Below are 18,052 nucleotides of genomic sequence, written 5' to 3'. Positions count from 1 at the left end.
GGAAGGGTCTGAGGCCAGACTTGAACCTAGGACTTCTTGTCTCTAGGCCTGACTTTCAATCCTTTAAGCTACCCAACTGCTCCCAAAAGTGATTTATTTTGAAGAAGACAAATGTCCCTCCCCTAAAAAACAGCATTTCTTATTAAAGGGCTCATTGGTGACTTTGGAGAGCATTTCTGAGTCAGATTGCAGAGGGTTTAGAAGAGATCAAAAGGAAAGGGAATAATGAATATCTCGGTGCACGTATGAGAAAAGGATGAAAGATTTTGGATGATCACTGGCAGAGATGGGTTAGAGGAGGCTCATGGGAGAGATTCTTAAGATTTGAGGCAAGTATGGAAGGAGTAGTAGACAGGGGGAGCTGTCAGATTAGAGAGAGCTTGGATTACAGGGAGCAGTCTGCTGGAGAGGATGGAATCAGGGTTTCCTAGGTGAGGTTAGGTGAGGGAGAAGGGCCTCCAGCCTCCTCTAGAGGGGAGTGGGGAAGCTTGAAGGATGGGAAGAAAATTGGAGGGAAGCATGGCCTTGCCATCACTTTTTGTTGTGCAGAACCCTTTTACTGTGAGATAATCAAAATATCTATTTTGTTTCTAGTACTTTGTTCTCCTTGTTAATTAGACAAGCATTTTCTGTTTCTCCTAATCACAGTACAGGTATCATGCCATTTTCTTCAGATTCTTTTTATTTTTAAAAATGTCTAAAAATATTTATCTTTTTAGAATTTATTGTGGTGTATGTATGACTAGTGAGTGGGACAGGGTCGCAAACAGTGGATCCCCATCACAGCAATAAGTTCACAAACATGGAGTTGAGAGGCCGAAGTATAAGACAGCAGTTTATTCTTTTTTGAAGGGGACATTCCCTGCTTTGGATGCTTTAGGAATGGCAAAGTATTGAGTCCAAAAACCAATTTATAAGGTCTTCTACTCATGGAAACTCTTCCCCTCCCCACCTCCCTTCCTTTGTTCTGGCCAGACACTGGTCTTAACAGGAATCTTCTTTCACATCTTTGAAAGATGAGTTAACTACTCCATCCTTCAAGGCTTTTGAAATTTGAAGTGGACAGGCCAAGGGTTTTATTTTTAGAGGAGGGGGATGGTGTTCTAAAAGGAAGGGAAAGGAACCTTCTATCTAGGTTCTTGAAAATATTAGGATGAAACAATTCTTATGAGAAAGACATATATCTTACATTATCTTACTAGGATTTAAATGGAACCACTTTTTTGGGGGGGGCATAATTAGTAGTTTTTATTGAATAATAATTCCCTTCCATGTTGGGTGATCTTGAATTTAAACATTACATTGATTATATTGCTTTGGTTCTATTTCTGGGCCTATTTCCTACATTTTCCCCTGCTCTGTATAGTTATTGGTTTGAAATAGAATTTGAGAGTAGAAGTAGAAGATTTTTTTTTATTTCACGCAAATATCCTTGGCATTCTTACCTATTTGTTCCTCTATTACATTTTTGTTAACACTTTAACTTAGTCAACATTTCGGATGTCATGGCATTAAATTTGTATATTAATCTTGATACTATTTCTCGGTCTACATGCTGGCTTGTCACATCTTTCAGGAGGTGACACTAGTGTGTTACATCATTGTGAGTCCTTTGGAATTGTGGTTCCTCAGTGTTGACCAGAATACTTATGTTTTAAATAGTGTTTGTCTTTACAATGTTGTTTTATTGTGTAAATTATTCTCCTTTTCTGCTCAATTCACTCTGCATTGGTTCATACAAGACTTCCCAGCTTTCTCTGAAACTGCCCTCCCTTATGATTTCTTCTACTAATCTAGTGTAGCATTACATTCATTACTATAATTTCAGGCATTTTCCAATTGAATTTCCAGTTTCCAGTTGGTTTCCAGTTCTTTGCTATTATAAAAAGAGTTACTGTGGATAATTTTTGTATATGTGTGATGTGTTCTTTTTTCTTTCTTTTCTCTTAAACCCTTATTTTCTGTTCTATTAACAACTGTAAGGCAGAAGGGCAATGACCAGGCAAATGGGGGTCAGACAGCTAGGAAGTGTCCGAGGCTAGATTTGGATCCAGGACCTTTCGACTTCAGGCCTGGCGCTTTATCTGTTTGTGCTACCAAGCTGCTCCTCTTTTTCTCTTTAGGGTATATAGACTTCGAGGTGATATTACTGGGTCAAAAGATATATACAGTACTTAGTGACTTTTTTGGACATAGTTTCAAATTGTTTTCCAGAATGCTTAGAGAAATGAACAACTTCACTAACAAGGCATTAATGTGCCTGTTTTCCCTCAGCTCCTCTGCCATTTGTCATTTTTCTTTATTGCTAATCTGATGGATGTGTACCTCAGAGTTACTTTAATTTACTTTTTTTTTCAATTAGTCATTTGAAGGCATTTTTTTCATATGATTAGGTAACTTGGATTTCTTGATTTGAGAACTGCCTGTTGGGGAATGGCTCTTATTCTCATAAATTTAAATTAGTTCCCTATATATATTGGAAATTAAATTTTTGTCAGAGAAACTTGTTGCAAAGATTTTTTCCTAGCTAACTGCTTCCATTCTCATTTTAGCTGGTTTTGTTTGTGCAAAACCTTTTACAATTTATATATATATAGTATGGACACTATTTTAAAAAAATTTGATAGAATTTTTCTGTGTATACATCAGGACCAGGAATATTTTTCTTTGATAGTTTCTTTATAGCTAGTTTTATTTCTTTTTCTGAGATTAGTCTTTTCAAAGAACTAGCTTTTAGTTTTATTTATTATTTATAAAGTTTTTATTTTTGTTTCTGGCTTGTGCTTATTTTATTTGTTGACTTCCTGCTTTTTTAAAAGAGCATATTCATGAATTCTTTTTCTATTTTGTTAATATATATTTTTAGCAATATGATTCTCTCCGCCCCCTTCCCCCAAAGAATTGCTTTAACCACATTGTTGGTATGCTTTTTCATTATCATTTTTTTCTTGTCATTATTATTTCTATGATTTATTCTTTGACCTCATTATTTAGGATTTCATTGTTAAGTTTTTATTTGGATCTTTATATTTTGTTTGTGGTCCCTGAACAGATGACTTTTTATTGTGTAAAAGATGTATTTATGATCTCTTGTCTTTTTTACATTTATTTGTAATTTCTGGGTCCTAACAAATGCCTTTTGTAAAAGTTTTGTGTCATACTGGAAATATGTATATTCTGTAGCAGCCTCATTTAGAAGATACCAAAAATTTTTTAGCTCTAATTTCTCCAGTAATTTTTTCAGTTCTACAGTTTCCCTTTTGCTTATCTTTCTTTTAGATTTGTCTAGAACTGAGAATGGGACATTGAAATCTCCTGCCACTATTGTTACTATGTTTTCTTATAGTTCAGCTAACATTTCTTTTTTGAATTTAGATGCTAAGGAATTTGAGGTATATGTTTGGTATAGATATTAGTTTGTTATCCAAGGTTCCTTTCAGAATAACATTTCCTTGTCTATCTGTTTATATTAAACTATTTTTTTTTGGCTTGGTCTGATAACTTGATTGCAACTCCTCCTTTTTTGTATTTATCTGTTACATGGTAAATTTTTTTCCAGCCCCTTATTTTTATTGTGTGCTTGTCTTTAAAAAAGAAAAAACCAAACAAAAAATCTACCTTCCATCTTACCTCCATCAATACTGTGTATTGGTACCAAGGCAAAAGTGTGGTAAGAGCTAGGCAATGGAGGTTAAATGAGTTGCCCAGGGTCACAGTTAGGAAGTGTCTGAAGCCAGATTTGAACCTAGGACCTCCCGTTTCTAGGCCTGGCTCTCAATCTACTAAGCTACCAAACTACCTTTTTGTCTTTGTTTTTTTTTTAAATTGTGTTTCTTTTAAGTAACATATTGTCAAGTTTTGTTTTCTTATCTAATGTTATTCATTTTATTGGATTATTAAATCCATTCACATTTAGAGTTAATAGAGATTTATATTTTCCTTCATTGATCTTTAATATCTTTTTTCTAAAATAAGACTTTTCCCTCCCTTTCTCTGTAAGTACAGAACTATGTTTTTTCCCCCAGTTATTTTAGCTTGATCTATTTTAAGGTAACCCATCCTACCAGCTCTCTTCATTTAACCTTGAATTCCTCATCCCCCCACCCCCATTCCCTGCCTTTTCCCCTAGTTTTGGAGTTTTACTCATTCATTCCTTTTTCTTTCTTGCTTTTACATGGCTATTTAATTCTTCTTCCATTCATTTAAGTAGTTAAGTAAAATCCCCCATTTTCCTCTCCCCATTAGCCGATTTCCTTAATTAGCTTTTAAAATTTCATTTTCTGTGACTTTTTCTACAAAGGATTTTCCTCATTTTCCTCATTAATTATTTTCCCTTTCTGCCTTTTGTAGATGTTCATTCTTTGATTCATGACCTTATCCAATACTTATTTAGTCCTCCTTTAGTCTCTGCAATCATCAAGGAACAAAAACTTCCAAGATACCTATTTTGAGTTCTTTCTAAACAGCTTCTATGTTAATGTCTTATAGATATTGGCCCCTGGCCCCTCTTTTTTTCCCATTAGAAATACCATTTTTTTTGCAAGTGATAGAATATTGTCCCAGAGTAGGTTTTCCTATGTTCCTAATTGTTCAGTTCATTTTCTGTTTTTGCCCTCTCCATGGTCATTTTCTCCTATTTGCCTTGAAATCTCCTCTCTGGATCCATGTCCTCCCAGTTTTCTGGAGTTCTGATTCCCCTTCTGCAGGATGAATTGTTTCTCTAAGCACCCAAATCCCCGAAGTTTATTCATTGTAAGATCTCAGTCTTCCTTTATAGAACATCTTTCTTCTCCCATGGGAACATTCATCAGTGGCATCTACTGCCATTATTGAAACAAGATTTTCTCTTTTTGACCTGACCCCCTTTACCTTTTCCTTCATTTGCCTCTTTGTTCATTCTCCTGTAGGCTCTCTTTTCCTGAGAGACCACAAGCTATTTTTCATTCTTTGTTAGCCTTTGATTTTATAAGGGTATTTCACATATTTCCCTGTGTCTTCTTGCTTCCTCCATTTTATGTGCCTTCCCATTCTTTAATTCAGTTTCATGAAAATACTGATTCATATGTAGATGGTAGGTTGTGAGGGTTTAGTCCCATGGTGTTTCAGGCTCATTACCCTGACATTACTTCTGGTTGACCTCTACTTTAGAAGGAAAGCTCTTAATAGTTTTTCCTTATTTTATTACTCTTGATTGCTTTGTTTACTCTTCTTTTTTTTCCCTCTTGTCTGAGATAGTTGAGAAGCAAATCATTTCTTTTGTTCCAGTTTTCTCTCAAACATGTTTTGAATGCCTCTTTTAAAATGGAATATTCTGGTTAGTTTCAGATTTGTAGGGTAGGTCTCTAGAGAAGGATCCAAGTGTTCCTTTTCTGTTAGTTGTTTTTGTTGTACTTGCCATAAATTCTGCTTCCTCAAATCTTAATTCTTTTTGAAATCATTCAGGAACACCTGACTGGGATTATCCACCCCTTTTGCTCCTTTCTCTACCTCTTCAGATATTGATTAATTTCCCTTTGTCTTGCAATATTTATTCCTAGGTGTCTTTTATCTGATTAGGCCACATTCTTTTCTGTTATAAATATCTTCACTGTTGGTCTATGTATATATGCTCAAGATCTTTGAGTTTTTTTTTCTTCCGAAGATCTTTGGTAATTTTAGTCTTTTTCCCCCTTAGAGCTAGCCCTATTTATGTGAATAATGAATCCTTAGGAGTGGTTGCATTATTTGAGCCCTCACTATAGATTTCCATTGGTATGGAACCAATGACCATATTTTACATAATTATAACTTAGAATAGTTTGATTCTGAGTTCATATGACCTTTTCAGGGGATTTATTATTCACTCTAATGGAGACCAAACTGTGTTTTCCTCTATTGCTCACTTTCTGACTCCCACTCCTTGATAGTAATTTTCTTGGGGGCTCTATCTCAAAGCCATTTCAGTCTCCCATAAGGAGCAATCCACAGTTCATTAGTCTCAATCTCTGACCCTGTTGACTTATGGGAGAACAGAACTGACCCCAGCCGGAAGTTAGGCTCTTTTCCTTCTGGCTTAGTGGAGTGCCACCCAGCTTCACACACACATTCTATTCCAGTTCCCTTTGCCTCCCATTTCTCTGACTGAGTGAGTTCTGTTGTTGCACAGAATGATGCTGCTGCTACTTGTCTAGCCTGAGCTAGCTATGGTCATTTTTGTTTCCCTAGTACTGGGAGGAGAGGTGGGTAGAACTGAATTGTCAGCTCCTAGGTTGGCTTGTGCAGCCCACTCTCAGAGTGTGGTGGGTAGTGCCAAAGTGGGTACTGAGTGATTTAAGGATTCTCTGCTGTTAGTTCATCGGTCTTTACCTTGTTTAGTTCCTAGTGGAGATAGTTATATTATGGAGACAGCTGAAATACTCTATCTTGTGTCTAATTCCTATTCTGGAGATGCTAGAGAGGTCATGACCTCCAGAGATCGTGTCTAGTCCTCCATCTTGTTGTCTATGTGACAGGGAGTCTCTTCCAATGTATTTATTGTACATTTTCCTTCATTCTAAACTTCTAAGATTGTTTCTGATGCTTCATATGGTGGTGTTTCAGGATATTTTTCTTCTGGAGTTTTTGTCCCTGTTTCTTTTAAACCCATAACATTTTTTCATTGTGTTGGAGCTGTGTTTGGCTCGTGTATTTTGGAGTGTTTGGAAACATTTCCTTTTGAGTATTCCTCGTCGTTCTGCTTCTCTTGGCATTTCATTTGCTGTTTTTTGAGGGATTATTGAGGAGTCGGCTCCTCTGTGACCTTTCACTTTGCCATCTCCCCAAAGCCTCTTCCAAGTAAAGTTATAAAGAAGACTACATTTCAGTGGGATTCAGATTTAAGGGGAAAATTTAAAGAAATGTAAACTCTGATGTCTATTCAGATACATTTTTCATTAGTCTTTAAGTATGCTCAGTTAATATTGAATCTAAACTTTGGCTCCATTCTCCTTTTTTAATATTGTTCCTTTTGGAAAACCCATTGTACTGTCAGCAAACTGTTGTTCATCCTCAGTCTGCTTCTCTTATCCTCCAGACTCCTCATCCCGACTGGAACCTGCCTTCTACTGTGGTAACACTATAACCTTTTCAAGCCCTAGGATGCTGTTTTTTCTTCGTTCATGACTCCTGACTCACAGAACCAGGAGAAAGGGTCAAATACTCCTTGCTTTGTTTGCACTTGTCATTTCTGGATCCAACTTCCTCACCTTTGAAATTCATGCCATCCTGTTAGATATCCATTCTTAATAATACTTGTTGTTTGCATTAGACCGCCTCTGTATACTCTTTATCATTTTCCTTTTGGTTTACAACCTTTCTCACTCCTTATGTTGAACTTAGGGGAGGCTGCCCTGGCATGACTGACATAGGCTGGGTAGCCTTAGAGATGGGTTGGATCTTTATCATGAGTAACTTCCAACAGGAAGAGACTACTGTTGAGCATCTTGAAATAGTTGGGTCGTCCAAGGGAACAAACTTAGGGGCTTCATGTGGGCCTGTGGCATACATATGGGAGTAACAAACTTGGCATTTGGTGGTGGAAGGACTAGCTGTTGTTAGATTTTTTTTAGTCTCCCCTAACTTTGAGGAAGGTAGTAGGAAAAACTAGAAGGGATAAATTGATAATTTCAAAGGATCAATTATGTGCTAATAAATCAGAAAAATATTTTTTCTTTAAGTCAATTTTGTTCCAAGCAAATCTTCTACTGAAGCCATATGTCTTTGAGGTGACTCTGAGATGAGGGCTGTGAAAGGCCCATTCTGGGAGGCCCCACAGAAGCTGTATTGGTTTTGAGTGTGGGTCTTTTGTCAGTCTTCATGCCTGGCACTCCACGACAAGCTTTATATCACCAGATGAGGATGGTATTGTTCATTAAGATATGAAGGGCTTAGAACCTGCATTCACTTTCTCTCCTGGAGGATGCTACTACAGTGTGTCATCTTTTTGGTTGAATATTACTTTCCTCATGAGAAAAACTTCTAGGAATTGTCCTCAGGCATGGTTGTAGTTTTGCTTTTTGGAAGAGGACCTTTCTTCTATGTTCCTTGTTCTTGGAATTCATCTTTCTCTGCCATAAAGTTTCTAGGATGTATGTCTGTCTCTATTTGATGTTACTGGACTTTATGTCATGTTTTGGCCCCTTTAACATCTTTCATTTCTTTGCTTGTCTTGATTTGAATCTTTTACTGTTAGTGAATGGGCAAAATGGAGTATTTCTTCTTGATGATGTGAGTGACTTCTTGAACTTGTATTTCTTCTCTGTCTCCCTGTTGGGGGCATCTTTTGGTGGCGCAATGGATTGAGCACCAGCCCTGGAGTCAGGAGGACCTGAGTTCAAAAATATGGCCCCAGGCATTCATTATTCTGTGACCCCAGACAAGTCACTTAACTCTGCCTCATTTTCTTCCTCTTTAAAATAAACTGGAGAAGGAAATGGCAAACCACTCCAGAGTATCTTTGTCAAGAAAATCCCAAATGGGGTCTTGAAGAGTTGTATCCAACTAAATGACTAAACAACAACAAAAACCAACTAAACAACAACAAACTCCACTGTTTACCCTAGATCTCTGTCTCTCCCTCTTCCCTCAGCCCTCTCTCATCTTTCTGATAACTTTTTCAGCTTTCATGGATATCCTCTTCTGCCCACCAGCTTCCTGTCTTTGCTGCTGCTCAGAAACCATCTCTGTGAAATCTCCTTCAGTTCATGCAGATTGTTTCTTAAGTGTAATGAAACATGGAGCATCCCAGATTGTGGAAGTTCTTTCAGGTAGCTCTTCATCTGTTCCCAGTCTGACCTCTGTTCAGCTTCCAGTGGTGCATTCATCAGTTTCTACATTTATTTCTGATCTCAGGCCAGTTGACTCTCTGGGTCTTGCTTTTCCCCCCTTTTCTCTTCCCCTCCATATTTTGTGGGTTTCAGCCTGGTAGATTCTTTCCTTTTCTGCCTCAGGTTAAGTACATCCTTGATGATTGTCTCTTCAATTTCTCCTACTAGAGCCCCCTTTCTTTTTTATTCTAGGGCACTCAGCTTCTCTTCTGTGTTACTTAAAAGCTTAAAAACTGAATTTGAAAAACACACATTACGTTTTATTTGGGAAGGGTATATGTGTGAGAAATTTCTAGGACCAGCTATTCAGAATGGAATCTTAATGTATCTACTGGTAAAGTGAGCTGACCCTGTAGTTATATACCTGGGTCATGGGCCAGTGGCCAGTGGGGATGACATATTTGCTACCCAAGTGGAAGGCCAGGGGGTTAGCCACTCTGTTTCTATGCCAGTCCCTCGATGGAACAAAATTGACATGAACTGTAAGAGCTATATATACCCTTCCCTCCTGTTTGGTCCAAGCTGAAGGGATGGAAGAAAAGAGTGGGCCTCACTCCAAAGGCTAGGGCCCTTGCAAAGCAGAGATTGGTGGCAATTAATGATTCCAGGCTGCATTAGCTTTTGTGATTATCTTTCTTAGGGCTTATAGACAGATGAGTCTAGATTTAAGTTTGGAGATGAGTAGGATGAAGAAAGAGCTCAGACCATTTTCCTGGGCCTCATGACCTTCTGTTTGAGCCCCTGAGAGGTTAAATTGGGTATCTTACAATGTCTTAAGACTCTTGCATTCTTCTTGCTTGCTCCATTTAAAGCAATTTTCCATTGAAACCAAAGGTGAAGCCCAAAGAGGCCCTTTAGCTGTGAAGCAGAGAGAGAGGAGATGTCACAGGTCTTGAAAGAAAATGACATTTGTGTTCCCCCAGCCTGTCCCCTAGTTAAGAACCCTAGGAAGAGCTTTACATCCCCTTCGACAGAATGAGGAACCTAGAGTTCTGCAATGACAGCTTCATCTTTGGTTGCAGGGAGCCGGCCTCGAAAGGGTTCTGAGCTGAGTAGTACACCTTCGAATCTGGGGAAGAAGAGGCAGTTCTTGGAGGCTGACACTATGAGCCATTTGGACTGCAAGATACACCCAAAGCAGCTGGGAACTCCGAAAGGTAGAATCCAGCTGTTCTGAGCTGGAGTGGGGGATGGGATGGCTGTGGTGGTTGTTGTTTGGTGGTGGTAGGAGTGGGGGTGGGGGTGGTGTTGGTGTTGGCATTGATGAGCAACAGCTGGGGCAGGCCAGGGGGGAGCAATTCCTAGGATGGAGGGAAGCTACAGACTTCTTGTGACCTCTTCTCTATTAGGATAGCCTTTGTTGTTATATTCCTCCAGGAAAATGATACCACGCCTTTTAGTAATAGATATTTATGGTTTATTGAAATAAATATTGCATATGTAGGAGTCAGCCCATCCTTAGTACATTTCTCCCAATCTGCTCATTTAAAAGTCTAGTCTAGTCTATGGGCATGTTCGCTCTTGGTTTTGTTCAGTTGCCTCTGTCCATATTTTTTTATAATGGTTACATGGGAAATGGGGAAGCCGTATTTTTTATATTTCTATCTAAATAAAATGAGAATGTCTAAGGTGTTAGGATCTGAGATTTAGGAGCGTAATGACCTTGGACTGGTAAAAGAATTGATGACTGCTTTGTGTTCTTAGGTGTGCCCCATGCACTTGGCTGCTCTGGAACTGGGTCAGCGCCAGGAGACAGAAAGATGCTGAATAAGCATTCACAGGGGAAGAAAAGGAACGTTTTTGAGTCCTACATGTCTAAGGAGAATGTTTCAGCTGGCCTGAAGAGAGGAACACTTATTCAGGTGTGTAAGACACGGTATGAGAATGTTCGGTAAACATAATAAATGTTGGTTGATTCAACAATCCACATGATTTATCCATATGGTGACTGTGGCCAGTCCAAGTGGTAATAGGGCCCCTGTTAGCCAACTGTTCTTTCTCCCGCTTTGGTCAGGGGAAGCTCTGAACTGCCTCACCTCAACAACATTTTTTCAGTTTGAGGAGTTCTGGGTAGGGTCAGTCCTTGGACTTAGAAGCACTTTAGGAGTTGGCTTCTTTTAGGATGGCTGCGCTTGTCAGGGGGTTTGTCTATTTAAAGCAGAGCTGTCAAATCCAGAGCCCTCAGGGGGCATGTGACCCAACCTTGTAGGGTGCTTCCCAAACCAGATTGAATAAGTTAGTATGTGGACTGCAGGGATCTTTACTTGATGGACATTGGATACCACTTGTGCCCCAAGCTCAGATATTTTGTATAAGGCAGACTTTAGACCCTTGCCCAGAGACACTCATGTGGTTTCTTGTTGGAGTTAGTCTCAAGAGACTCAGTTGGCACATGGTGGTGGTTCTTGGTGTTTAGATATGCCACATGTACTCTGAGATCCAGTGCAGGAGCTGGGTTATCTTCAGGGCTTTGAAATATAGCAATGGCCACTCCTTTGTGAACTTCATACCTCCTTCATGGAATGAAAGGAACCCTGGCTTAGGAGTTTTAAATGGGCTCTGGTTCTAGTCATGTGATCTTGGGCAAAAACTTCCCCATTCTAGGCCTCTGGGTCCTCCTCTGGAAGCGAGGGGATAAGACTAAATGACCTTCCGACTATAACTTTCTTTAGGTTGTTCCCCAGGCAAATGGTAAATTGTGCCTGTATCATATTGTGAGATCTGCAGAGAAAAGCACTTCAAAAATACCCCTACTTTGAAAAAAATTATTTTGTGTAACCTTTGCATATATAGTTTAGCTCACCATTATTAAACAAATGCCTTATTTCTGGACAGAAATCTTTGGTAACAAAACATAGGGAAGATAGGAACCCAACAAATACTTTTGGAGAGGGAACAGTTCATCCAGAATTGCTCCAAATTATTTGTAAAACATTGTAGGGGAACAGAGTGGTTCTGTTGGCCACCCTCACTTGCCTCCTGCTGCTTCTGTGTGTGCATAAGAGTCATCCAAGCTCACCAGGGAGAGAAGTCACCGTAGTCTCCTCGTCTTTCTTTTGAATGTCCAAAATTCTCCTATGAGATCATGGCCCAAGTTCTAAGTCCATTCACTTAGCAGGTGCTAACCTGCCTCCCTTCTCATCCCCTCTCCAGAATTTTCCACAATGGAGTGCCCATGGGGTTAAGAGTTTGTTGTTTTTGTGTGGAAGTAAAGTGCTTTGACCTGAAGGCTAGTATTGATTCCAGACCTCTTCCTGCCAGATCCTTAGTTTCTTCCCAATTTCTTTTAGGGAAATAACAAGATCTGACATTTCTTTAGCAAAGTAAAATTTAGAAAGTTTTTCATATACATTATCTAATTGGAAACCCTAGGAGGTGAGTCACAAATATCTCTATTTTATAAACAATGTAACTGAGGCTCAAAGGTGGAGGAAATTGCTCTCAGTCACACAGGGAATAAGTATTGAGTGTGAAATTCAGCCCCAGCTTCTCCTGGTTCTAAGTCTGGTGCTTTTGACCCTGGACCATGCTGGGATCATCTCTTAGCTGTGGTCACTCTGGCAGATTCCATAAGACACTGGTGGGCTCAAGAAATTGTCATCTGAGGAAGAAATAAATACATTCAGAGAAAAAGAGCTCTGGAAGACTGAAAGTGGAGAGGTTGACAGCAGGGGATGGAGAGAGGGAGCACCACAACAGACTTCTCAGACTCTGGAAATCGAAAGACCCTTTCTTTGCCCATGAATCAAACCTGATAAATATAGCATTTCTCATTCCTGAGTATGTGTGAATGATTCCTGCTGAAGTGTGACATCATGAGACCTTACCACCAGAACTTTGCTCCCTCATGCACATATGAGAACAGTTGTTCTTTGCAGATGGGGAAAAGAGCTGGTTCCAGATATGAGATCACAGCGTGAAATGTACAACACTGTAAATAAGCTTTTCATAGGCCAAGATACGGAGCCCATCTGCTTCCTAATGTAAACGTGCTGGGTGCACTCTGTGCTCTCTCCTAAGGCTAAGGAGCTTGGGAAGAAAGGTAGTTTAATGCTGTTGGACCAAAGCAGTGTTCATGTTGGCCTTGACCACAGAGCACTGTGAGTGTTCATGTTCTGATTTCATTCCATTGTGACATCTTCCCTCCCCTCCCGTCNCCCTTCCCTTCCCTTCCCTTCCCTTCCCTTCCCTTCCCTTCCCTTCCCTTCCCTTCCCTTCCCTTCCCTTCCCTTCCCTTCCCTTCCCTTCCCTTCCCTTCCCTTCCCTTCCCTTCCCTTCCCTTCCCTTCCCTTCCCTTCCCTTCCCTTCCCTTCCCTTCCCTTCCCTTCCCTTCCCTTCCCTTCCCTTCCCTTCCCTTCCCTTCCCTTCCCTTCCCTTCCCTTCCCTTCCCTTCCCTTCCCTTCCCTTCCCTTCCCTTCCCTTCCCTTCCCTTCCCTTCCCTTCCCTTCCCTTCCCTTCCCTTCCCTTCCCTTCCCTTCCCTTCCCTTCCCTTCCCTTCCCTTCCCTTCCCTTCCCTTCATTTATTTTTTAAAACCCTTACCTTCTGTCTTGGAGTTAATATTGTATATTGGCTCCAAGGCAGAAGAGTGACTTGCCCAGGGTCACACAGCTGGGAAGTGTCTGAGGCCAGATTTGAACCCAGGACCTCCCATCTCTAGACCTGGCTCTCAATCCACTGAGCTACCCAGCTGCCCCCTACACCTGTTCTTTTTTAACCCTTACTTTCTATCTTAGTATCAATTCTAACAGAAGAGTGACAAGGGCTAGGCAATTGGAGTTGTGACTTGCCCAGGGTCACACAGCTAGGAAGAGTCTGAGACCGTATCTGAACCCAGGACCTTCTGACTTCAGGCCTGGCTGTCTATCCTCTGAGCTACCCAGCTGCCCTTATGGCACATCTTAAATGGGTTCACAGTTTCAGCCTTAAGAGCGTTTTCTCTTTAGATCAGGACTGAAAGAGTGATAGGCTTTTCAGAAGAGATAATGACAGTTTTGATAATATACAATTAAAATGTTTTTTGTATGAACAATTGTAATAAAATTAAAAGGGAAACAAGTTAACTGGGAAAAATCATTGCAACAAGTTTCTCTGATAAAGATTTCCTATCCAAGAGATAGATAAGGAACTAACCTAAATTTCTGAGAGTTAACAGCCATTCCCCAGTTCATAAATGGTCAGAGGATATGAATAAGTAGTTCTCAAAGGAAGAAATCAAATGCTCCAAATCGCTGATAGTTTGAGAAATGTATATTAAAACAATTCTCAGGTTTCACTTCATAGCTATCAGATTGATAAATATGATGAGAGGAAAATGACAAATACAGGAGGATCACTAAGAACATTGTACACAGAGACTGATACACTCTGGTACAATCGAACATAATGGACTTCCCTACTAGCAGCAATGCAACGATCCAGAGCAAGGCTGAGGGACTTATGAGAAAGAAAATGAGCCACATTCAGAGGAAGAACTGTGGGAGGAAAAACAGAGAAGAAAAACAACTGCTTGAACACATGGGCTGTTGGGGATAGTATTGGGCATGTAGACACTAAATGATAACTCTAGTCCAACTATCAATAATATGGAATTAGGTCTTGATCAACTATACATGTAAAACCCAGTGGAATTGTGTGTCGGCTAAGGGGGTTGAGGGGGGGTTTGGGGGAGAGGGAAAGAACATGAATTATGTAACTATGGGAAAATATCAAAATAAAAAAACCAAAAAACAAATACTGGAGGAACTGCAGGAAAACAGGCACAGCTTAGGCACAAGGAGTAGAGGCAGGGGCTGTGAGTTGGCTCAGCATTTTGGAAAGCATTTTGGAATGATATCCAGCAAGTTACTCACTGAGCACACTCTTTGACTCAACCTACCACTTGACCTGTATTCTAAATAGATCAAAGCAAAAGGAAAAGGACCTCTATGTACAAATATATCTATAGAAGCATTTTTGGCAATGACCCCAATCTGGAAAATATGGGGGTACCCTTCCCTTGAGGGATAACTAAATTTATGGTATGTGAATGTAGACTTTTTTTATGCCATGAGAAATGACAAAATGGACAGTTTCAGAGGAAACAGAGAAGACCTCTGAGCTAATGCAGAGGAAAGTGAGTGGGATAAGAACACTTTCTACAATGACAACATTTTAGAACAAAACTGCTCCGAGAGACTTAAGAATTCAAATTGGTGCAGTGGTAAATTGTGAGTTTAGAGGACAGAGGACAAAGTTCCTCCTGCCCAAGAAGTGATGAGCTTAGAATGTAGAGAAAGACATCCATTTTTGGATATGGAAAATGTCAGACATTTATTAAACACCTGCTATGTGCCAGGTACTGCTCCAGGCATTGTGGATGCAAAAAGAGGCAAAAGACAATCCCTCCCCACAAGGAGCTTACTTTCTAATGGGGAAAATAAGCAAACAAATATGTACAAATCCAGAAGTAGGCAGTCATCAAAAGAGAAGAGAAAGCCCTAGTTAAGAGAGATTGGGGAAGGCTTCCTGCAGAAAGTGAAATTTGAGTAGGAGGCCAGGGAAACCAGTCAGCAGGGATGTGAAGAAGGAAAGCATTCCAGTTGGGTAGTGGTGCCACAAAGACCAATGGAGATGCCTAGAGCCCAGAGAGGGAGGGTCTCTCACAAGAGAGGTATTTGGCCAGATTGATCAATTCTATGAAGGCTTTCATGGGGTGGGCAGTGAAAGATAAAGATAATAACGTGCTTATAAAAATAAATATGTTAAGAAAAAATTCTCTGATACTTCCCAGCATATGTAGTTCTGGAACAGAAGAGTAAGGACTGATATCATTGTATCCATCTGTAGTCTTTAATCAAATCTTCCTCCTGAACCACCTATCTGTCTTCCCCTTCTCCCCATTTCTTTCATTCAAAAGTATTGAATCAGACTGTATTGGAAGGCCCTTGAAGTCAGAAATTTGTGGGGCAACATGTTTTCCACTTTACTTTCTTTCCTGAGACTTTGCATTAAGTTGTTCTTCAAGAATAGGTAAGTATTCTTCAATCTCTATTTTCTTTTACATGCATAGTATGGAAATATGCTTTGCGTGACTGTACATATATAAGCTATATCAAATGGCTTATCTTCTAAAGGAGAGAGGAAGGGAGGAAGAAAAAAAATTGGAACTAAACATTAAAAGAAAGTTAAAAATTGTTTCACACATAATTGGGAAAATAAAATTAAAATAAAAAAAGAATGGTAAGTATTGTACAAAAATTGTCTTTTTAAATTTAATTTTGCTTCCCTCTTACAACTGCTATTAAAGAGCTGAGCCAAAACAAGAGTGAAATAAAGTCAAACTATATGTAGTAAAATATATCATAAAACCATAATTAGGTTAAAAAAAGATACTTGGCATTATGGTAATGGCCCCTCCTTTTTTTGTGATTGGAGGAAGGAGTTGGAGCCTTTTTTGTTTTAAGGCCAATATAGCCTCAAAAATTAAATAGAGCTGTTGTTCTCTGCTCCCAGGCAGGCAATAAGTGAGTAGACTGTACACTTACCTCTTTCCTTTCTGTTTCTTAGGTCCGAATCTCCCAGCTAGTTAACTGAACAAGGAAGGCTAAGAGGGAAGTGAATTAGACTCTTCATTTTTCACTCTCTCACTTTTATTCCACCCTCCTCCTCTGGCTAATAATTATACTAATACGATTTAGTAAGAAGAAATGGGGTGCAAAAATGGAAGTTGTTTCACATTATTAAAATTTATAGAGCTTGTAGTAGTTGAGGAAAAGCTACCCTAAAGAGTTTTAATCAGTCTTCCTTTTCACCACCCTTATTTTACTTTCCTTCTTAACCCCCCTTCTTCTTATTCCCCCTCCTTTTTCTCTTTAGGATCTTTTGGTCACCCCACTACCAACTTTTCCCTCCCTTTTAATACTTCCCACCTTCCTTATTCCCTTTCTACTTCTTTATAGAGTAAGATAGAATTTTATACCTCAATGAATCTGGATATTCTTCCCTCTCTGAACCAATTCCACTGAGAGTAAAGTTTAATTATTATTACCTGTCACCACTCTCTTCCTTCTGTTCTTATAATAGTATTTTCCCCCACCCAGTGTGCTTCTTTCTGTGGTATAATTTACCCCATTTTACCTCATCCTTCAATTTTCTCTTAGTACAATCCCTTTTTTCCCCTCTAATTTTTTTAACGTATCATCCTAAATAGCATAATACGACAACTTCTGCCTATGTATATTTCTTAATCTATTATGATCATGAAAACAGTTTTTTTTTAAACCCTTACCTTCCATCTTGGAGTCAGTACTGTGTATTGGCTCCAAGTCAGAAGAGTGATAAGGGCTAGGCAATGGGGGTCAAGTGACTTGCCCAGGGTCACACAGCTGGGAAGTGTCTGAGGTCAGATTTGAACCTAGGATCTCCTGTCTCTAGGCCTGGCTCTCAATCTCCTGAGCCACCTAGCTGCCTCCAGCTATAAGAGTTAACAGATATAATTTTTCATTATTGGAATATAATCAATTTGACCTTATTGAAGCTCTTAAATTTTTTTTCTCTTTCTTGTTTACCTTTTTATGGTTCTCTTGAATTTTGTATTTGGACATCAAATTTTCTCTTTAGTTCTGGTTGTTTCTTTAGGAATGCTTGGAACTCTTTCATTTTTATTAAATGCCCATACTTTCCCCTGAAAGTATATAGTCAGTTTTGATTGGTAGGTGATTCTTGGTTGTAGACTCAATTCTCTTGCCTTCCTTAATATCATATTCCAAGCCTTGTGGTCCTTTAGTGTGGAAGCTGCCAGATCCCATGTAATGCTGACTGGTGCTCCTTGATATCTGAATTGTTTCTTTCTAGCCGTTTCCAGTGTTTTTTCTTTGCCTTCTTGTTCAAGAATATCAGGGTAGCCTTCTTGGATAATTTCTTGAAATATAGTAATGTCCAGGCCCTTTTTTTTTTTTGGTTCCAGACTTTCAGATAGTCCAATAATTCTCAGATTATCTGTCCTGATCTGTTTTCCAGGCCAGTTGTCTTTTCAATGAGATATTTCTTGTTTCCTTCTATCTTTGCATTCTTTTGATTTTGCTTTATTATTTCTTGCTGTCTCATGAGATCATTAACTTCTTCTTGCCCAATTCTAGTCTTTAAAGACTGTTTTTCTGCTATGATCTTTTGATTTTCCTTTTCGGTTTGGTCCATCCTGTTTTTCATGGCTTCCAGCAGGTCAATTCTG

The 18,052-nt window shown here is 39.4% G+C and overlaps 1 protein-coding gene across 2 annotated transcripts in view; it reads left to right on the top strand.

Moving 5' to 3' along the window:
• The first annotated feature begins 9,929 nt into the window (after positions 1-9,929).
• Positions 9,930-18,052, top strand: part of DIS3L2 (DIS3 like 3'-5' exoribonuclease 2) — a 334,902-nt gene continuing 326,779 nt past the window's right edge. For both annotated transcript variants that reach the window (XM_044673271.1, XM_044673272.1), the window contains exons 1-2: positions 9,930-10,000; positions 10,548-10,705. In XM_044673271.1, coding sequence (XP_044529206.1) covers positions 9,949-10,000; positions 10,548-10,705 — 210 coding nt within the window. In that variant the 5' untranslated portion in view covers positions 9,930-9,948. The remainder of the gene's footprint in view (positions 10,001-10,547; positions 10,706-18,052) is intronic.

Source organism: Gracilinanus agilis, chromosome 4 (assembly GCF_016433145.1).
Source record: "Gracilinanus agilis isolate LMUSP501 chromosome 4, AgileGrace, whole genome shotgun sequence".
NCBI lineage: Eukaryota > Metazoa > Chordata > Mammalia > Didelphimorphia > Didelphidae > Gracilinanus > Gracilinanus agilis.
The sequence above is the reverse complement of the archived record's forward strand: the minus strand, read 5'-3'. Positions and strand labels throughout refer to the sequence as shown.